This window comes from Vipera berus, assembly GCF_964194415.1.
Source record: "Vipera berus genome assembly, chromosome: 5".
NCBI lineage: Eukaryota > Metazoa > Chordata > Lepidosauria > Squamata > Viperidae > Vipera > Vipera berus.
In genome coordinates, this window is record NC_138207.1 from 83,606,209 (window position 1) to 83,629,317 (window position 23,109).

At 39.4% G+C, this 23,109-nt stretch overlaps 1 protein-coding gene across 1 annotated transcript in view; it reads left to right on the plus strand.

The window, feature by feature from the left end:
* The window catches only part of COL13A1 (collagen type XIII alpha 1 chain), a gene marked incomplete at its 3' end in the record, with an annotated part of 191,256 nt that overhangs the window by 146,735 nt on the left and 21,412 nt on the right, over positions 1-23,109 (plus strand). The window contains exons 23-32 of the mRNA XM_081329311.1: positions 431-526; positions 3,183-3,251; positions 4,498-4,521; positions 5,968-6,021; positions 7,109-7,153; positions 9,380-9,469; positions 10,420-10,464; positions 10,691-10,732; positions 12,870-12,896; positions 17,946-18,026. Coding sequence (XP_081185437.1) covers positions 431-526; positions 3,183-3,251; positions 4,498-4,521; positions 5,968-6,021; positions 7,109-7,153; positions 9,380-9,469; positions 10,420-10,464; positions 10,691-10,732; positions 12,870-12,896; positions 17,946-18,026 — 573 coding nt within the window. The remainder of the gene's footprint in view (positions 1-430; positions 527-3,182; positions 3,252-4,497; positions 4,522-5,967; positions 6,022-7,108; positions 7,154-9,379; positions 9,470-10,419; positions 10,465-10,690; positions 10,733-12,869; positions 12,897-17,945; positions 18,027-23,109) is intronic.

The window sequence follows — 23,109 nt, forward strand, 5'->3', positions numbered from 1 at the left end:
TTACAATCGTTTTTTGCAGTTATGACCGGTTCAGCAACCCCACGGTCACGTGATCAAAATTTGGACGCTTGGCAACTGGCAGTGTCCCCGGGGTCATGTGATCACATTTTGTGACCTTCTGACAAGCAGAGGCAATGGGGAAGCCTGATTCTCTTAACAACTGTGACACTAACTTCACAACTGCAGTGACTGGCTTAACAACTGTGGGCAGAAAGGTCACAAAATGTGACAAAAGTCCCTTGACAGCTGTCTTTTGGGGCTCAATTGTGGTCATAAGTCGAGGATTAGCTGCATTCTCCAAATGTGTTGATACTTCCAGAGTTCCCAGAGTTGCAATTCCATCATTTCTGCGAGCAACAGACTGCCTTCGCATATGGAAAATAGGATTTAATAATATTAATCATTGCTCATTTTATTAAATTATCTTAAGGGTGAAAAAGGAGATTCTAGCAATGCTCTTGGAGGAGGCAAAGGAGAACCAGGATCTCCAGGACCCCCAGGATTGCCAGGACCTCCAGGACCAAAGGTGATACATGTAATGAAAAAATGTTCAGAAGTGGGCTATAAATGACTGTACAATACTGTACATTGGATATATGCAGTAGTTTACATAGTCCATTGGATAGTTTTTCCTGTTGAGAGAGAGAGGGAGATTCTCATCAAATAGTACTTGCCAGTGAAAGTTGGACCATAAGAAAGGCTGAGCGCCAAAGAATTGAGGCCTTTGAACTATGGTGCTGGAGAAGACTCCTGCGAGTCCCTTGGACTGCAAGGCGATCAAACCGGTCAGTCCTAGAGGAGATCAACCCTGACTGCTCTTTAGAAGGCCAGATCCTGAAGCTAAAACTCAAATACTTTGGCCACCTAATGAGAAGGAAGGACTCACTGGAGAAGAGCCTAATGCTGGGAAAGATTGAGGGCAAGAGAAGAAGGGGACGACAGAGAATGAGGTGGCTGGATGGAGTCACTGAAGCAGTAGGCGTGAGCTTAAATGGACTCCAGAAGATGGTAGAGGACAGGAAGGCCTGGAGGAACGTTGTCCATGGGGTCATGATGGGTCAGACACGACTTTGCAACTAACAACAACAACAGTACTTGCCAAACAAATCGAAAACCACTCTTTAGTTTCTTCAAAGTATAAAATTCCCTACGTCTCTTATTCTGCTTGCTTCACTTCAGAGCAGGGGTCTCCAACCTTGGCAACTTTAAGACTCATGGATGTCAACTTCCAGAATTCCTCAGCCAGCAACGCCTCAGAGCACAGAATGGGACAACCTGCCATGGCCAACTTGCCATGGGACAACTCACCCATGGGACAATTCAACAATTCTATTTAATTATTTAAAATAATTTAAAAATACTTTAATTTTTGTCATTCACATTTCATTCTCTCCCTCCTTTGGCATCCTTTCTTTAATAATTCCATTCCATTGTTCCTTTTATATTAGCGTAACTCTTGTTCCACAGCAAGTTGTACTGTGGCGAGTTGGCTGTGGCAAGTTATCCCGCAATGAGTTGGCTGTGACGAGTTGGCTGTGGCAAGTTGCCACAGTGATTTGTCCTAGACCCACCCAGAGGAAGTGTCTTCCAAGAGTGTAGACACACCTCCAGAAGAACAGCTAAATGAAGCAAAACCATTGTGAGTGAATATCTTCAACCAATGAGCTGTTCAGGGGAATAAATGTCACCCCTTTGTAGTCAGTGAATTAATGAGTTGATCAGCTACTATGAAACACACACACACACACACAAAAGATCTATAGCAACATGCAGTTCATGTTCATATGGACTTACATGATGATATACTGTATGCAGAGAGACTTAAGGCAATTCCATGCGAGATGTTTCCATCCCACAATCTCTCAAAAATACATTTATAAATTGACCCGCAATCATCTTCCCTAATTCTAAGCTCAGAACACAGCATGTAGAGCACGGGTGTCAAATTTGCCACATCACGTGACATGTTGCAACGTATCGTGACTTTTTTGCATTGCTGGAGCTAGGGTGGGCGTGGCCTCTGTATGATGCAACCAGCCCATGGGCTGGCAGTTTGACACCTCTGATGTAGAGAGTCCATAGTCCAATCAGTGCTTTCCAATTGTCCCCCAAGTAGCCAATAGGAAAGTAGAAGGAACACAATCCAATCAGTCTGCTCCATCATGATGACATATGAATGCATTATATTTTAAAGCAACGTAACTCCAAAGACCTATGACAATCTGTAGTTAAAATCAGATCACATTACAGCAATTCAATTATTATATAAATTTATATATCAATAATAAAAGTAAAATTAATATACAGTGAGTAGGCCTCCGGCAAACAGATGTCAGCTCTCACATGCCAGCTATTGGATGCAAAATAGACAAAATTCTTATCTTGCTGAAAAGGGGTAACACTGAACCTTTTGTAATTTTTGGAAAATCTTTTCAACTTGAGATTACCATCACTTTACATTTTTGTATTAAAACATAGTTCTTCCATGCTGGCTCAGGAATTCTGGGAGTTGAAGTCCACAAATCTTAAAGAGCCCACTGCTTCCCACCTCTGCCCTATATAAACAGAAAATATTAAATTCTTCTAAATATTAAAGGTAAAGGTAAAGGTTCCCCCGCACATGCGTGCTAGTCGTTTCCGACTCTAGGGGCCGGTGCTCATCTCCGTTTCAAAGCCGGAGAGCCAGCGCTTGTCCGAGGACGTCTCCGTGGTCATGTGGCCGGCATGACTAGATGCCAAAGGTGCACGGAGCGCTGTTACCTTCCCACCGTAGTGGTCCCTATTTTTCTACTTGCATTTTTACGTGCTTTCAAACTGCTAGGTTGGCAGAAGCTGGGACGAGTAACAGGAGCTCACTCTGCTACACGGCACTCGGGATTTGACCCACCAAACAGCCGACCTTCTGATCGACAAGCTCAGTGTCCTAACCCACTGAGCCACCACGTCCCTTTTCTAAATATTACCAAGGACTAAACTGCCATTCTTGTATTATATGTGCTGAATTCATTGTATCACAGTCTATAAAATCCAACCAAATGCACTTCGGCCAAGCAGGATTTATAAACCCAGCTGCTCAAGAGTTTTGTAACTTTCCTCTCAGAATAGATTTCCATGGACACACATACTTTATTAGTAGTATTAGTCCAGAACTCCAGTTCCTAACCATGTATACCTTCTTTTAGGGCCTCAAAGGTGAACCAGGAAAGAGTGAAATGGTAGACTACAATGGTAATATCAATGAAGCTTTGCAGGTAAGAAAGTAGCAGATATACTATAGAAACCAGATTGTCATGGAAATGCTTCTGTGAACCTTTTTATCAATTGTTGCAATTTGCTGTTGATTGATTGATTATATGCCGTCAAGTCATTTTGTACTCCTAGCAACCACATAGATATTCTCTATGGTGATGTGTACTTACCTGTTGTTTGAGGTCCCCAATGATGATTGGGGGACTGGAGGCTAAAACATATAGGGAACGGTTGCTGGAATTGGGTATGCGTGGTTTAATGAAGAGAAGGGTGTGGGGTGACATGATAGCAGTGTTCCAATATCTCAGGGGCCGCCACAAAGAAGAGGCAGTCAAGCTATTCTCCAAAGCACCTGAAAGCAGGACAAGAAGCAACGGATGGAAACTAGTCAAGGAGAGAAGCAACCTAAAACTAAGGAGAAACTTCCTGATAGTTAGAACAATTAACCAGTGGAACAACCTGCCTCCAGAAGCGGTGAATGTTCCAACACTGGAAGTTTTTAAGAAGAGACTGGCCAGCCATTTGTCTGAAATGGTATAGTGTTTCCTGCCTGAGCAGGGGGTTGGACTAGATGACCTCCAAGGTCCCTTCCAACTTCTTCTTCTTCTTCTTCTTCTTCTTCTGATGATGATGATGATGATGATGATGATGATGTACTCATTGCCAATGTAAACGAGTCCATCCACCTTGTTGCTGGTTGTCGTCTTCTTCTATTTGCTTTATCTTTTCCCTTTGCCTTCTCTTTCCTAGTCTTCTTCCTCTTTCCAATAACCCTTTTTCTCTTTCCTATAGTACTTTTCTCTTCCCATAATCCTTTCTTCCTCTTCTTCCTCTTTCCTATAGTCCTTTTCCTCTTTCCTCTTTGCTTATATTCAGAGAGAGTTACATACAAATTGCGCTATAGCATATGATTAGATCACATACTTCATTTATTCTATGCTATTCTTCATTTTTCTAGACACGTAGATGAAGATGGTAGTGTCGAATCTATGGATCTATTCTATACTATTGTTACAGAGTGATTGGCACCAGCTAATTGTATTAGTTCTCGTATTATTCCAACGTAAAACCTAATCCTCTGAAATAGGTATTGGAAGGCACAGATGGAAAGATACCTGTGCATTAAATGGCAGGTTGATTGTCTGAAAAAAAATTATTACCTGAAAGTATTTGAATCATATCTTGCCTATTGCACTGTAGCATCGATGATAGACGTAATATATAACACTTAACTGTTCTTTCATTCAGGAGATACGAACATTGGCTCTCATGGTGAGTTAATCTTCTTTTCCATAAGTTGTGGTTCTTAATAAAAAAAGTCAGTTAAATAGGAGGACAGGCCTAGAAATACTGACAAATGTATTATACAGGGGTCTTCAAACTTGGCCCTTTTATGACTTGTGGACTTCAGCTCCCAGAATTCCTCAGCCACCATGCCTGGCTGACGAATTCTGGGAGTTGAAGTCCACAAGTCATAAAAGGGCCAAGTTTGAAGACCCCTGGTATTATAGAATGCCAGACATGGATAAATGGGTTAGATCTGTAATTATGGGTTAGATCTGTATAAGATTTCATTTTTCTTCATCTCAGGATTTTATCCCAGCACAAGAAGCTGGGAGAAGTATCTATTGATAGCTATTTTCTTGCCTCTCAGTGGGATATAGCACTGCCACTATATAGTCCTATATAGTTCTGTGGCATCTAGTTAACAAAAAGGTATATGCAGGATCTGTCCTCCTATTAGAGGGCACAAAGCATCAGTTTTTGGTTCTGTATTCATCTTACGTTGTGACTGTCTTGGAGTGCAAAGAGGCAGCCCAGGAAGAAATAGTTTGTGGGTGACAAGGAGGAAATGACAGGTCCTCTTTACAGTTCAGCTGGCAATCTTCATATACATAGCTTTCTCCCATAATTCATTAATACACTAGCCCAGGGGTAGGCAACTTTGGCTCTTTTATGACTCGTGGACTTCAACTCCCAGAATTCCTGAGCCAACATGGCTCAGCTTGAAACCTCTCTCTTTCCCCTCAGCATGGCTGGCTCAGGAATTCTGGGAGTTGAAGTCCACGAGTCATAAAAGAACCAAGGTCGCCTACCCCTGCACTAGCCAATGAGAGCAGAGGAGGAAATCACATGTATATCCTGAATCCCCCCCGCCCCCCACTTGCCACCTTATAGATATGATGGATGACAGTTTCCATAATTCTCAGCCAATCTGACCAACATTAGCACAGTGGAAATGTCAGGTTCTTCCTCCTATATTTTACAGGTGCATTCCATACTTAATTGGGACTGGTAGATAAATTAATTTTGGCACTCTATTCATTTGCCAGGATAATTAGGGTATTGAAGAGTGATCAATAGTCAGAAGTCTGAAAGCCATTCCGTAAAATATCTTTTTTTCCCCACTGGACTTTGATTTTTTTTTTGTCTATGCTAAAGAGCTTGAAAGAAATTGATTATATATACACCATACTCGATATATAGATATAGATATAGATATAGATATAGATATAGATATAGATATAGATATAGATATAGATATAGATATAGATATAGATATAGATATAGATATAGATATAGATATAGATATAGATATAGGTACCCATAGCCATACACATATTATTCCAAATAATATTATTTTAAAAAAAGAAAGGGAAATAAATAATTATATTTCTATACTGTCAACTAATGAGGGTATTTTTTTTTCCCTTTCAGGGGCCTCCTGGTCTTCCAGGCACCGCAGGACCACCAGGACAGCCTGGGCAGAAGGTAACTCCGTCATTATTTCTTAACAGTCAGTCCTTTCCATCTCCTTCATTAAAATTAAATGAATATGATGAAAATTAAAAAGAAGCAGAGGAATATACTGTTCTTCTCTGTCAGTACAAAAGGTGGACAATCCTAATCTAGAGATGGATCCCCCTGTAAAATGCACTCCAACGAAAACACTGTGAGAGCTTTTGTGGTGCAAATGGAATTGTCAACTTGCTAACAGGAGATTTCCCAATGCAGCAGATGTTACTTTTTTGTCCTGCTGACCTCCCATCTTCTTTTATTTTATTATTTATTCGTATGATTTATATCACTGTCTATCTCACAGAAATCTGTGGATATTCTAAAAGAGCCTTGGTGGAGCAGTGGGCTAATGCCTCCTTAAGTAACACCAGCTGCCTGCAATTAGTGCAGGTTCGAGTCCCACCAGGCTCAAGGTTGACTCAGCCTTCCATCCTTCCGAGGTCGGTAAAATGAGGACCCAGATTGTTGGGGGCAATAAGCTGACTTTGTAATAATGCCACTGGGGGGGGCAAAAGCCCTAATAAGCAGGCATATACATAGAATGAAGGCTATTGCTAAGCACATTGATTTGTGCTTTAGATTGTAAGCCGCCCTGAGTCTTCGGAGAAGGGCGGGATATAAATGGAATTAATTAATTAATTAATTAAATAAATAAATAAATAAATAAATAAATAAAAGATTAGATTGGATGACCACAGCACACAACAGGGAAAGAAGAAGGGGATAAAATGTGTGTGCCTCATTTTCCTATGCAACACATGTTTAGGTTATAGCTGACACAATCGTATCCTGCTAACAATATAAATTCAAGGACAACTTAGAGACCCAAAGAACAAGCGTTATTTTCACTCTTGGAACCTGACAAATTTAGGTTATAATTCAACTTTTAGTGCTAATTGATCCACAAGTTTTTGAACGTAATTGTTCCCGCTTTATTTGCCAAGTTTCACGTAACGTATTTTCTAAAAGTATTTGTTCTATCTTCACAACTCTTCTGCAAATTTCTAAGGTTCATAAAAAGAAAATTTTTAAAAAAATATCCTTCCCTTTTTCCCCTCAGGGTGAAATTGGTTTGCCAGGTCCCCCGGGACATAATGGAGAAAAGGTAAGGAGCTAGACATGAAAAATGGGTACTATATGACTGTATACAACATTACATTCTCGAAGAAGTGTCTCTGCTCTCTGAAGCTGGAGCTGCTACACAACGGCATTCTTGAGTTTAACCCTTTGCATAAATGAAAAATACTGTCTACACAGAATATAATAATAATAATAATAATAATAATAATAATAATAATAATAATAATAATAATAATAATAATAATAATAATAATAATAATAATAATATGATATAATAATAATAATTTAATTTCTATACCGCCCTTCTCCCTTCAGAGCAGTGTACAGGGCAATAAATACAATAAAAATACAGTATACAAAAGTTAAGATAAAATTAAATATTAAAGCCCAATTACAATAAAAATTAATTAAAATTAATATTAAAATACCCCAAACCCATCAGACCAGGCTGGCTTGTTCAAATAAATAAGTTTTTAGGTCACGGCGGAAGGAGCAAAGGTCAGGAGCCATCCGGAGCTCAACCGGTAAACGGTTCCAAAGGTCTGGCACGCCCACAGAGAACGCCCTCCCCCTGGGGGTCGCCAGCCGACACTCTCTGACCGACGGCACCCTGAGGAGGCCCTCTCTGTGGGAGCGCACTGGACGAAGGGAAGTTGATGCCGGCAGCAGGTGCTCCTGTAAATAATCCGGACCCATGCCATTTAGGGCTTTATAGGTCATCACCAGCACCTTGAATCTCACCCGGAGGGCAACCGGAGGCCAATGCAGCTCGCGGAGAAGAGGTGTTACATGGGAGTATCAGGAAACCCCAACAGAGTTGGAAGAGACCTTGGTTATGTGGTCTACATAAAGAAATGCCTTGGTGCTGTAAACTCTTAAGGGCAAAAAGTGGTTTGTAAATCTCAGATTAAACAATAGGATCCAACCCTGCCAGCTGGAGTCAGGTGCAACATGTAATGTCATGTTGAAAGTGGCCCCTGAGATATCTCTTCACCCTAGTCCAGAGGTCCCCAACTTTTTGGGCACTAGGGACTGGTTACGTGGAGAGAGGTTTTTCCACTGACCAGAAGGGATGTGATTTTGTGTGCTGCCTGCATCCTGCAGATGGGGCTTTGTTTGTGCTGCCTAATTGCTGGCATGTCCCGGCCCGGTACCGGTCCACGGACTGGGGGTTGGGGACCCCTGCCCTAGTCGCACCAAACTGAAGTTATATTCAAGGGAACTAATGGAATCATTGAGACTTTTCCAAACAGAATGCAGCATATATGGAGGTATCCACAAACTTGAATTTGAGATTGTGGAAGCCACTATTGTCTGGATCAACATATGAGTGTCTGGGTTTGATGAAGTTCACAATTTGGGCCAAGCTACACAATGTCATGTTTCACCCCTCAAAATCCTTGGCGAGGCCACTGACAAAACAGCAAATCCTCCAAGCCTACAATGAGGTGTTCGAGGGCCCCATAGTGACAGATAGGACTAAAAAACACCTGACGTTTCTTTTCTTATCAAATCTTCAAAGATGTTGCTACAAATAGAAAGCTTGTGTGTTTTCCTTGCTTGGATGCAAATTAAAAAGAAGCAGAGGGATCTATCAGTCAGGAATTGACTCCAGTTAAGAAAGAGCTCCTGGCCATCACTGTGTTAAATGAGAGGCTGTTAAAAACACATCAAGAAATTAACTTTTTCACAGAGGACCCCGTGTGCCTCAATAGAATCATTAAATCATATTATCCTCTGATTCTAACAATCATTAGGTAATGGTAAAGGTTCCCCCGCACATTCGTGCTAGTCGTTTCCGACTCTAGGGGCCGGTGCTCATCTCCGTTTCAAAGCCGAAGAGCCAGCGCTTGTCCGAGGACGTCTCCGTGGTCATGTGGCCGGCATGACTAGACCCAAAGGCGCACGGAACACTGTTACCTTCCCACTGTAGTGGTCCCTATTTTTCTACTTGCATTTTTACGTGCTTTCGAACTGCTAGGTTGGCAGAAGCTGGGACGAGTAACAGGCGCTCACTCTGCTACGCGGCACTCGGGATTCGACCCGCCAAACTGCCGACCTTCCGATCAACAAGCTCAGCGTCCTAACCCACTGAGCCACCGCGTCCCTAACAATCATTAAAGAGGAACAAAAGTACATGGGGGGTGGTATGCAATAGCTATGCTCATATACAAATATTCCCATTTGAAAGAAACAAGCAATTAGAGTTTCTCATTGCATAATTCCACGTTAAATCTTTCTTCCACTATAGGGTCTTGATGGCCTAAATGGAGCTAAAGGTGACCAAGGGATGCCTGGACCTCCTGGTCTCATCGGTCCAAGTGGACGTCCAGGTTTTACAGTAAGCACACCAAATGATTTTTCTAAAAAAAAAATTGCCATTGCCATCAAGAAAGACAACTAGTATAAATTATTTAGGAGATAAGAACAATACGCCTTGAGGTTTCCTCCTCAGCTGAAGTTCCAATAGCCAATTAAGTCCACTCAGCACATTTGCAAGTGGATTCCTTTGAATCAAGATCTGCCAAGACCAAAGACTCCAAAGACCCATTCCTCTACAGAGCTTCATGCTTGACCAAGAGACTTCTTATGACTGTCAGCTTTGCAAGTTATGAGCAACAAGTGCAAAACAGTCATTGAGAAGGAACAAAAAGTAGACGGGGGGTGGGGGGTGGTATGCAAGCATATCCCTGAGGTCAAATTGGTTTAGACCAGGCATGTCAAACTGCCGGCCCATGGGCCGGATGCATCACGACGAAACCGCGCCCTCCCCATTGCCGGCAATGAATTGAATTGAATTTATTATTTTATAATGGGGAAAAAGTTGCGATACGTCACGCGATGTCATGTGACGTCGCGAGTTTGACATGCCTGGTTTAGACAGTGATTTAGTGGAAGTGATTTAGACAGTGGTTTAGACAGATCATAGAATTTCTTTTCAAGACTGCAGATTTGGTGCTTCCATTGTATTGTATTGTATTGTATTGTGTTGTGTTGTATTGTATTGTATTGTATTGTATTGTATTGTATTGTATTGTATTGTATTGTATTGTATTGTATTGTATTGTATTGTATTTTATTACAGTTTAAAATCATTGCATAAATTAGAATGCTAGTTTATTATAGTAACCAGTGAAGCATTTAATGGTATTCTAGAAATATCCTAGTGATTGCATGTTGATTTATGTCTTCCTGATGTCTTTGTCTGAACCTTTAGCCATCTTGAAATTTCACTACTATAAAAACTTGGCATGGATGCTCTTTTTTATTACAATATTGTTGTATTTACAGGGAGGGAAGGGAGAACCTGGAGAAAAAGGAGATACTGGGGCTTCAGTAAGTGATCCAACCACATTATGTTTTAAAACATTAGACAAACTCCTCCTTTCTCTAACTATAGCTCATTTTTCTACGTCCCTTCTTCCCAAGTACTATTTTCAAAATGATAGATTTAATTTCTACATAATAATTTTTGAGGAAGGGTCAGTTTATTGCTTTTGTTTACTGAGCATGAAAGTGAATTATTATGACAATGACATTTGCTTTTCTATTTGGCTTTTAGGTAACTGGTCCACCAGGGCCTCAAGGTCCCCCTGGAAACCCAGTAAGTCTTTTCTACAATGTGAACTATAAATATTTTTTTCCTTTTCTAAAGTATTTCCTAATAACATCTCTTTATTGTGGCAAAATCCTCCACCAAATACATTGACCTAAACCGGGGGTCTTCAAACTTGGCCCTTTTATGACTTGTGGACTTCAACTCCCAGAATTCCTCAGCCAGCATGCCTGGCTGAGGAATTCTGGGAGTTGAACTCCACAAGTCATAAAAGGGCCATGTTTGAAGACCCTTGACCTAAACCAAATCTGGCTTTTGAAGGAGCAATAATTGGTAATTAGCTGGGTGGTACTGTGGTTAGAATGCCGTATTGCAGGCTAACTCTGCCCACTGCCAGGAGTTCAATTCTGACCAGCTCAAGGTTGATTCAGCCTTCCATTATTTCAGGATTGGTAAAATGAGGACCTGGATTGTTGGGGACAATATGCTGACTCTGTAAACCACTTAGAGAGAGCTGTAAAGCATTGTGAAGCAGTATATGTCCAAATGCTATAGCTATTGCTAATCACTAGAAGTACAATTGTCTCAAGTTGGTCTATCCATTGTAGCTTTTAACAAGGGGGATAACCAGATCTTCAGTATCTTCCTGAATGTCATCACAGTGGGAGCCATCTGGATCATTCTAGAAAACAGCAGTATCATTCTAGAAAACAGGAACCATGATAGAGAAACCACATTTTCTTGGTCCTGCTTAATCATTAGGACCTAAAGTGAACTTCCTCTTCCTGATTGCAGCAGAGAAGCAGAAGTAACCAAAGATTTGTGTTCCCTCAAGTAGCCAGGCCCTATGCCATGAGGGCATTTATAGATGATAACTAGAAACTTGAACTGCAATCAGAAACTAACTGGTAGCCAATGCAACCCATAGAACAGGGGGGACACATGGACATAATGAGGCCATGCTGATCATTGCTTACACCACTACAAGATTAAGAAGCATTAGTGGGAGTCCGGTTTATGAGCATGGAGAATATTCAAAAAAAGGAGGGGCAGTGACCAAAATGTTTAGCTCCACAAATTTCTAGAGTACACATTGGATATAGTGGAATGTAGTCCAAAAGTTATATCTAATAATTATGTAGATAAGTGCTTTAGGCTGGGAAGAATTTTACCTGTAGGCGAGCCAACAATAAAGAAACTTCTCTGAAGTAACTTCTTATGCCATTCTTGATTCCTTGGGTCCTATGGGAATTACAGAATTACAGAAATCATAATGAACATTCCCTGTTTTATTGGATATATTTAGATGCTTTAAAGTGATTTGTCAAGAGGGTCAACCGACAAAAGCACTGCATATATTAATTATTGGAACCATACAGTTAGTTTCCATCAAGAATGGGTATGCAAGCAAACGTAATCCAGATATTTCCTCCACATTATGACTCAAAATGTTAGCTAGCCAGTACAGGAAGTCTTTGTATAAAGGCCACTTGTTCAATAGTCCTTTGAATTTACAAAGGCACTGAATATGTGGTACTGGCCCTTGTAGTTATAGCCATCACAGTGCCCCTGTAGCCACACAATCATGATCTGGGGGCATGGGAACTAGCCCACATCTCTGTCCATTGCAGTATCCTGTGGTCACCTAATTGTAATTTGCAATCTTCTCTGCTAGCTTCCCACAAGCAAAGTTAATGGGGAAGCCAACAGGAAATTGGAGGTCACAGTCATATTAAGTTTTTGCTTAATGACCCACACAGTCCTCACTTAATGGCAATCAAGACTATGAGAATTGTCATTGCTGAGAGGCATGGTCACGTGACATCATACTCAACAACCACCATATAGTGATGGATTTTCTGGCCCCAATTATTGTTATTAAATGAGGACTACCTGTAGAAGAGAGTTTCTAAAGCTGTGAGTAATGTGGGCATATCCTCAGGGTAATGGAATGATTTATAATTGCTTGCTTGTGAATCAAAGATCCCATTTGGGACTGCCACTGCCAAGACACTTGTGTAAAGCAACTGAGTCTGGGGGTTTTGTGAAAATAATGCCATTATTTGGTAGGGGAAACGGGTAATTGGGCCAAACAATAGTAGAGAAAATCTGGGTGTCTTTGTACTGATAGAATTATAGGTTGAAGGAAAAATATATATAACATTTTTTAAAATTCCAACTATAGGGTCTTCAAGGCCTACCGGGACCTAAGGTAAGAAGAACAAATAATCAAATTGAACTCAAGTACGCATCCTAGATAAAATACTTTGTGTGCTGTTCTAAAAGAAAAATTATGGCTTTGCATATTTTGGAACAGGAGTAAAGAACCTGTGACTGATTAAAAGTATTTATCCTTATTTCTTGCCTAAGGTTTTTGAGGGTTGATTTTTTTCGCAAATATTTGTTATATCCCTGTAAAGGATGTGTAACATTGTAAAACAGCTAAACCCTCTTAGATCTATTATGTGCCAATCCCCTATATTAGCATAATAGGAGGAGGAGGAGGTCATTTTATAGAGTCCTATTTTTCGTAATCTTCATCTGCTGGAGCACGGGCAATTACATTCCAATAAAGGGCCCTTTTTAATTCCTAAAAGTTCAATTTCTCCAACATGTACATTTCAGATGTATTTCCACTTTTTTGTTCTTTGAATGAACATTCATTCAGGAGAAAAAAGTCTAATAGTTGCACAATGTCATTTGATTTCTAGTGCTAGAATCCAAAAACAACCCAGAGTTTGGGAATTATCAAATAGGCTGATCTGACTAACATCCAGCCTGTTTTATACTAAGAATGTTGACCTGTACCATCACTTGTTTTTCTACGTGCATTCACACCCATCGTGTTATCCCCCTTCCAAGTATGCATCATTATGGAAAATATAGAAAAACAATAGGAAAATATAAGAGGTATGTAAAGACATGAAAAACAAATTAAATGAAAATCTAGTCAGTGTTTCTCAACCCTAGCAAATTTAAGCTGCATGGACTTCAGCTCCCAGAATTCCCCAGCCTAGCTGGCTGGGGAATTCTGGGAGTTGAAGTCCATGCAACTTAAATTTATGAAGGTTGAGAAATGCTGATCTAGTTTATATCAAGAGCATTTGCTCTCAATGCCTTTCTATTGTGCAAATCATCAGTTTTGGACCCCATCTGTATTCCGTTCATATGCCAGCTTTTGTTCTTTAAACTTCTGTTTTTCTGAGGGTTTCATTGACTCATGATTGTTTCAATCACCTCTTCTTTTTGACCCATTTATTCTTCTCACTATACAAACAAACCATCTTTTCCTTTTATAGTAGGTTCGCTCAACATCCATTCATTTTTTTAAAAAAAAAGTTTTACAATACATTTTTAAAAACATAAACTCCCTCCCTCTCCCTCCCCTACCCTTTACCCTCCCTTACCCTCCCCCCCCCCCCGACTTCCCAGAGCTGAATACAGGGTATAGACTTTACAAACTTAAACTAAAATATGCTAACAAACTAAAAAAAACACATTAAATTTTATCGCACTTTAACTCCCCTAAAACATAACTAAATTACTAACAAATAATGAATAACTAATAATACATCATGTAACACTAATACTTATTCAAATACTAAATGAAACTTTTTAGTTCCATATTTATTCTGAATATATTCAATCCATCTTCTCCATTCCACAATGTATCTCTGTTGCGTTTGTTCTTTCAAATATGCTGAAATCTTTGCCATTTCCGCCAGGTTTAAAACTTTCAAAGTCCACTCTTCTATAGTAGGCAGTTCCTCCTTCTTCCAATATTGCGCTACTAAAAGTCTTGCTGCTGTAATTAAATTCAACATCAATTTAGTATCTGTAACAGTACAATCTGTAATAATACCCAACAGAAATAGCTGTGGAGAAAACCTTATCTTTTTCTTAAATATCTTCTGCATATTCCACCAAATTTTAATCCAAAAAGCTTTAACTTTTTTACAAGTCCACCATATATGATAATACATTGCATCCTCACAACCACACATCCAACATTTGGGCTGACAGTTCGGATACATACTTGCTAATTTTTTAGGGTCTAAATGCCATCTATAAAACATTTTATAAAAATTCTCTCTTAAATTTTGAGCCTGTGTAAATTTTACATTTCTAACCCAAATCTTTTCCCAAGTATCCATTGTTATAACCTCCTGAAAATTCTGGGCCCGCTTTATCATACAATCTTTAACAAGTTCCGTTTCTGAATCAATTTCGATCAGTGCATTATATATCCTTCTTATATGTGCTTGACCTTGATCTCTAATTTGTTTTACCAAATTTCCATCAGTTATCGAGATACCAACTTTCTGATCTTCTTTCCATCTTGCTTGTAGCTGCCCATACTGAAACCAAGTTTGTACTATCTTTTCTTCTTTTAAAATATTATATGGCTTTAATTGCCGTACATTCCTTTCTATCCTTAAAATTTCCTTATATGTAATCACATCATGTTTAAATCCCACATTTATAACATCCATTCATTTTTTACACTGTCTTCTGGATTTACCACAGAAGCTTCTCAAGTATTCTGTTCCTACTACATTCAACATTTATATTTCCTCTGACAGATCCAACTCTCACCTCCATATGCAAAATTGGCAGAAACACAATCATTTCTATTTCTCCTTTCCTGTTCATTTCTTTTCACAAATGTTTATTGCTCACAGTGAATGATATACTCTCCTCCACCTTTAAATCAGCATTTATATTTCCTCAAATTTCTCTAGATTTTCTTATCTCTGATTAACTTCCTATCTGATTAACTTCCTATCAAGATAAATAGCTCTAGCTTTTTTTCCATGTATAGATCATGTCCTATCCTTCATTCCATTTCTCTTTTCAAACAAAAATATGTAGGGCTGTACAGACTCCTCACTGCAACATACAATCTGTGCAATATTCACTGTAATTTGTGCTGGCACTATCAAAATATGTAAGTAGATATACAGCCACAATTAATACATTCCTATCACTTCTAAGATCAAAATACCACAAACATACATCTATAAACACATTTAAAAAGCAAGGGGAAATCACCCATCCTTATCTTCCTACCTGCTAATTTTGAACCATTTAGTAAGCAGTCCATTTATTGTCATGAACAATTTATTGCAATCATAGACTATTCTTTACTTATTCAGTAATCAACAATCAGATCCATACATGCCAGATTCCATAATTTATTTATAATGTATTTATAATTCAGAATTACTTCTCCAGATACACAATAAGCATATCCCAATGTGATTCATTTTTAACTTTTATACTTTTTTCAATAAGATTTCAGCCAAACTCTTTCCTGGTCAATAAACAAATATTTCTGTACCTTTTGCATTCACTTTTGCTCCTTTTGTTTCTATTTAAAGGAGCAATATTAGCATTTTTCCAATCTAAAGGCACAGAGACAGCCTTCAGATCTACTTTATTTAAATTAAAAAATCCATTAGATAAACAAACGGCATCCCTATTTTAACCTAGCTGCAAATATTCTGTCCACATCTACCTGCATTCTTACCATTTTTAATGTTCTCATACTGTTTACTTTTTTTCTTGCACATTTGCCTTTACAGCATTCATTTCAATTCTACTGGCATCACTACAATTCCTGTACAAATCCCTGAAATTCTTCATCCTGTCTTTTCCGTGTCTTCCCTTCCATCCCAAATTGTTTTATTACTTTTCTTTTTCATTCCACTTGTTTTCCTGGAGGTTCCTTCTTCGCCTTTCTTCAGCCATTTCAAGCAATTTCTTTCCAATCCCATTAAAGTGATGCTGCATCTCCTCTTGCTCGTAATCCTATCTGTTCTTTGCTCTCTCTGTCTACATTCCTTGCAACTTTCTTTTTTCAGCGTACTGTACACATTATAGAGCACAGGTAGTCCTTGAGTTACGACCTTTTGTTTAGGGACTGATCAAAGCTGCAACGGCATTGAAAACGGTGACTTATGAGCGTTTTTCTCACTTGCAACATTGCACTATCCCTGTGGTCATCTGATCAAAATTCAGACGCTTGGCAACGGGCGTGTATCTACGACGGTTGCAGTGTCCCAGGGTCCCGCGATCCCCCTTTTACAACCTTCTGACAAGCCAAGTCAATGGGGAGCACAGATGCACTTAACAGCCACGTTAGTAACCGCAGTCATTCACTTAAGAACGGTGGCAAGAAAAGTCATAAAGCGGGGCAAAGTGACTTAAAACTGTCTTGCTTAGCAATGGAAAATTTGGGCTTAGTTTTTGCTCGTAAGCTGAAGACTACCGGTATCTTTCTTTATTTCTCATTCTTCCTTTCTTTTTTTCTTTTTGTAGCAATCATTCTTTTGTGCACCTTTTTTCTCATCCACTATCTTTTCACACCAACGTCCCACAAAGCATCCTTGTCCAGAGGTCCCAGGAGTGTCACTCCACTCTCTGCATTTCAGACAGTTTCTGCATTTTCCTTTATGTCAGAGGTGGGAAACGACCACCCCTTTACCACCTGTGGACTTCACTCCCAGAATTCCTGAGCCAGCCATGGCTGGCTCAAGAATTCTTGTTAAGGAATTTGCTGTGCAGAGGTCTCCTTCTGCTACCAAAGAGTTGCACAGACAAGGAAGGGTACTGAGAGCAGTAAGAGTCACACAGAAACCACAAGATACACTGAGTTGTAAAAGCAAAAATTAGTTTACTTTTGAGGTGGTATAAAAACAAAAATGCACAGTCAAAAATAAACAGTCCAAGTAGCAATCCAAAATACAAAGTCTTCTTACCGGTCCAGAGGTCAATACACAGTTCAGGTAACAGAGCAAAAACAGTAACAGTAGAGAGCAGTGAATTCAGAGAGAGAAAGAAGCTACGTTACTAGCTCCCTCTTATGGCCATGAGAACACTTACACACCCATTGGCCAATTAACCTCTTAAAAACATAACATCATGGTTAATATATTTTCAACCCAACATTGTAGGCTAACACCATATGCCTCACAATTCTGAGAGTTGAAGTCCACAGGTGGTAAAGGGGCCATCATTCCCCATCCCTGCTTCATGTTCCTTTCCCATTCATTTTCTTTGGAAATTAAGTCGCCTTTTCATACAGGAGTTTGAAAGTTCTCTTTCTCCAGTCCTCAGCAAAGTTAGCAAAATGTCATCTCGTCATTGCTATATAAATGCTTTCGGGGTGTCACCAAGTGCTTTTCTCTCCAATTAACTGCTGTTTAGAAACCTACTGGAGAAGAAATAGCTTTCTTCTGATATATTTTTTTTCTTTTAGGGAGAAGCAGGGATTGATGGAATAAAAGGTGAAAAGGGTATCCAAGGAGAAAAAGGAGATCGAGGTCCTTTGGGGTTGCCTGTAAGTATCTAGAAAGTAAAGGAAACCATAGCAAGACATGACAATGAATTACAATTACTCAGGAAAGAGAATGCTTCAGATATCGCCCAGAAAAATCAGAGGAAATTCCTCCAGCAAATTATCGCTTGGGTAATGTGGACATCAAGGAAAGTGCCTCAGGGGATTTTAACATTGTTTTATTCCTAATCATGGAAAAAGCTTTCAGGTGCGAGTTCAGGCGCTGAGATATGCAAGAATTACAAGAAATAACTCACAGAATTTATTTATTGACAAAAATGGGAGAGGAGGGGGAAGACTGGCAACAAGGTACAGGAACTACCTGGTATAGTTTTCTTCCCGAGTTCAGGAACCGATATTTAGGTTCGATTTCTTATTTAAGTAAGAAAAATCTTAGCCAGGAATATTCCATTTCCTGTATCTGACATATGGATTAATTCACAACTGCATACAGCTCATTTCCCCCCACACGCAACTTTTTATACTTTGCTCCCAACAAAGAGGCTCTCCCTGGATTCTCTTGCAAGCCCAGATGGTATAGTGGTTTGCTGTGGGTAGTCCTCAGTTACCAACAACAATTGGGACTGAAATTCCTATCATTGAGTGATGCGGTTGAAAAGCACAGCGTCCCATGACCACGTTGCTCAGCGGTAGCAGTTCTAACATTTCCTGCTTGCCATCGATAAGCAAATCCCACATGGCCATTAAGCAAGGGCACCACAGGGTCATCCTTTGAGATTTCCTGCCGGCTTCCCCACTGACTTTGCTTGTAGGAAGCTGGAATAGAAGGTTGCAAATAGTGTCCAGGTGATTTTAGGAAGCTGTGACATCACAATTGCAAGCCGGGCGCAAAGCACTCAGATCAAAATCACATGATCACTTGGGGTGCTGCAACAACTGAACCTTCACGGAACTGTCATAAGTATCACTCATTCAGTGCTATTGCAAGTTTGAACGGGTGATGAATGAGTGATGTTTAAGTGAGGACAACTTGTATCAGTGAACTTAACCACTGCATGTTGGTGGCTGCTGTAGACAACACTACAGCAGCCACCAACCTGTAGACAACAGGCAGTTAGAGCTGCGATATCCACTTTTTTTCCCCCCATCACGAGGCCACATCATCAAGAGCTAGTAGGGAAGGACAGACAGTAGGAAGATACTGAACAATTTTCTTTATTGAGATTGTGGCTTTGTAGCAGTAGAAACTTGAAAACTGGAGAAATTTGAAAACCAGCAGCACTAGTACTAGTCTCTCTGCCAAAGCTGTTATTTTCACACTTCTGAAGGCATGGGAATGCCTCTTCCTTGCCTGTCAGTGGCAATGGTAATATATTTTTGAAGAAGGAAAGTTGAGAGCAGAATAACAGAACAGCAAAGTTGGAAGGGACCTTGGAGGTCTTCTAGTCATGCCCCTGCTCAAGCAGGAAACCAATGAACTAGAAAGAATTAGAGAATTAGAATTAGGTGAATTAGAAAATGAATGAGAGTAAAAGGTAAAGGTAAAGGTTCCCCCGCACATGCGTGCTAGTCGTTTCCAACTCTAGGGGCCGGTGCTCATCTCCGTTTCAAAGCCGAAGAGCCAGCGCTTGTCCGAGGACGTCTCCGTGGTCATGTGGCCGGCATGACTAGATGCCAAAGGCGCACGGAACGCTGTTACCTTCCCACCGTAGTGGTCCCTATTTTTCTACTTGCATTTTTACGTGCTTTCGAACTGCTAGGTTGGCAGAAGCTGGGACGAGTAACAGGCGCTTACTCTGTTACGCGGCACTCGGGATTCGACCCGCCAAGCTGCCGACCTTCTGATCGACAAGCTCAGCGTCCTAACCCACTGATTGCAAAACAAATCTAGAGGTGGAAATACAAATGTTATTGTTTTACGAAGAAACGAGGCACTAAAAATTGGACAAGGGAACACTTTTCAGCATATATTTTCCTACATGCACACGTGTATGTATGTAGACACCTTGCTCTTAATGAGTATTTATTTTAAGGACCAGTTCAGATTGTAATATTAGAATTTCTATGTTCTGGTCTTGACCCAGTCTACTTGTACTCCTAAGTGGGAATTTGTAGCACAAATATTTATTCCTCCAGTTCAATTAAATTCAAAATGGAAGCTTGATGTGATACCAAATCTGATGTAGATTAATATTAGCTGTTTTATGGAACGCTGTTTCCCACTTGCTAGGTATCTCTTACTGCCTGGTGGAACTGATGTATTTTTCTGGAAATCTTAATGTGCTAAGCTGTGTATCTGGTGTAGGGAAAAAGTATTGTTCTTCTTTGATTGAAGGCAATTGAAAATGGAAACAAAGGACCTTTGGTGGCTTGGAACCCAAATGTTAATAATTTTCCTTTGGGGGAAAAGGAAAGTCATGTTTAAAGAAGATGAGGAGTAATCATATCCATAGCATTAAATATTTTGCTGAATTCTTGCACCATTCAGAGAAAAAGGAAAAGAAAAGCCTTCCTTTTTGCTGGCAATGGCAATTTTCTGAATGGAACAATAATTGGTCCACCATTAGCTTTTCTTCCTTTTCATTCTTAAAAATAGAAATATCAGTAGCTATTGCACAATTTCAGGTCCTCTATTCCAGTATTGTGTAGGATTAGCTTACTTGGGCTCCAGAATTCCAGATGACCACTAGACGCTTCAAAGAGTTAGCATTTTATTTATTTATTTATTTGGCTTGTTTATTTATTTATACAGCCAGCCATCTTTCAGCCAACTGGGCAGCTCCTAATGATCATTTTATTGTCCCAAAGACTGAAGTTTTACAGCACAGCTATAGCAGATCTAGAATTTCAATCTCAAGAAAAACAAAATTAATTATCTGTGAAAGGATAATTTATTCAGAAGTAAACATGGTGACATACTTTCCTCTTTTATAACTTGGGAAAGCTTTGGAAGTAAGGAAAAGATTTGCTTTGCAGAACTTACAACCAGAAAAACAATTGAGGTAAAGGAGAACCACTGAATATTGGGAAATAAAGGTAAAGGAATCCCTGTGGATTTTACTCTGCTAGCTGTTGCCAACCGTAGGGGTGTGTGTGCTCATCTCTGTTTCAAGGCCATTGAGTCAGCACTGTCTGAAGACATTTACATGGCCATGTGGCCAGCATATTGTCATGGAGTGCAATTACCTTCGACCGAAGGGGTACCTATTGATCTACTTGCATTTGCATGCTTTCAAACTGGTGGTTGGCAGTAGCTGGGGCAAGGATGGGAGCTCACCCCATCACTTGGCTCTTGGGTCTCAAACCTGGGCTGCTGGCTTTCCAGCCAAGAAGCCCAGCATGTTAACTGCTGAGCCACTGCACCGCCAGATGATAAATACATAGATAGGCAGACAGACAGACCTTCTCACCCAAATTCTTTTCCCTTACGGGTTATTAAAGCATGGTGATAAAAATTTGGTTTGAATTTTTCACTAAAATTCACATTGAAAACCTATGAAATTTGAACCAGAAGCAAACATGTTTAAAAAGCTTTATCCCTCTTTACTCCCAACATTCTAAAAATCTGCAGTGTTGCTTTACTTTTATCTCCAAGGAATTCTAAGAAAACCATATGGCAACAGAATGTTGTTTTCGCATGCCTGCCTATTGAAAAGAATCTGATAGTTTCTTTCCACACCCATTAAAAAAGGCAGTGTACAATAAATAAATCTTACAGTAAAAACAATAATAGAGAAAAACAGAAGTATTCAAAAACTCAAGCTAAGGGGGAAAAATCTAGAAACAGGTAGATTGAAAATGTACCATGTTATTGTAGAAAAATCTATAAATGGGAAAACAGCACAAAAAAACATCTCATCTGAAGACCAATGGGGAAGAGAGATGGTAACAACAAACGACATAAAGAGCTTTATATAAGAATTATGTGCGCGCACACACACACACACATGCACGCACCCATATAACCACTTCCACTTGACCTGAAAATGGATGCATGGCATTGTATAATAGAAGCATCCTATTTTTTTTAATCTGGGATTATTTTGCTCCTTCTAACATTCACCTGCTGTCAATTAAGGTTGATTACTGCTGGTTGATCTAACACCAATGTATTTCTAAAGGCATTTGGCCCCAGAGATAGTACAAAGTTGAAGTTGTCCTACTTTTCAGGTTTGAGATCAGGTCAATTTCACTTCTCCTAGCAACTAGTGATGCTCTGATGACTTAATAATGTCTCCAGGAAGAACAATGTCATTTGAGATTTATGATTCACAACAACAACTAGTGCATACTGAATGATTAACCAGTCCTTTTGATCCTTCTATGCAAAAGCTAATGTTCAAGCTAATGTATGTATCATTTCATAGAATAGCTTGCTTCCCTGGCTGCAGATATTTGGAATGAAAAAAGTCCTTTATTCAAAAGTCGCTTTCCTAAGTTAAGTCCCAGTAGTTTTAGTACCACTTTTCCTATGGAAAACTTAGGGATTTGTGGATAAATATCAACTGAAATTTTATTGAAAATAACTTTTATTTCTTAAGAAGTTCAGTTTGAAAGCTGTCTTAAATTCTCTATTTTTATTAATTTCCCAAATCTCTGAATGTAAGAAAAGGAGAAAAATGTATTTGTTGTACATCCTCAATTTGGGTTTTATTATTCTTAGACTTTATTACTTCAGTTTTATAAGAAATTAGATTCCTAATGTTGACCTAACTTGCCTATGATTATAGCCCATAATTCTAGTGATTAAATTACATTATCCAGGTATTTTTACTTTGAAGCTTAATAGCCACTTTTAGTCTCTCCTTTAAAAAATGATGTATGCCATAAATTTATAAGTAACTAAGGATATTAAAATATTACTATAACCTCCATGACACTTCAGATCTACTATTAGTTAGTTGCGTTCTATTATTGTGTTTTACTCTTTGATTCTTTCATGTTTCATGTTTTTTGTTGTTTTCAAACATGCTTTAAAAAAGCAGAGTTGCACTGCCCAGTAATACGAAGCACACTGAACTGTGTTGCCCCTCACAATTTTCAATGGGACTCAGTTTAATGCATCTGAATGAAAGTGGCCCATTATGAGACATTATTTGGTATTTAGATATATCTGAAGTTATAA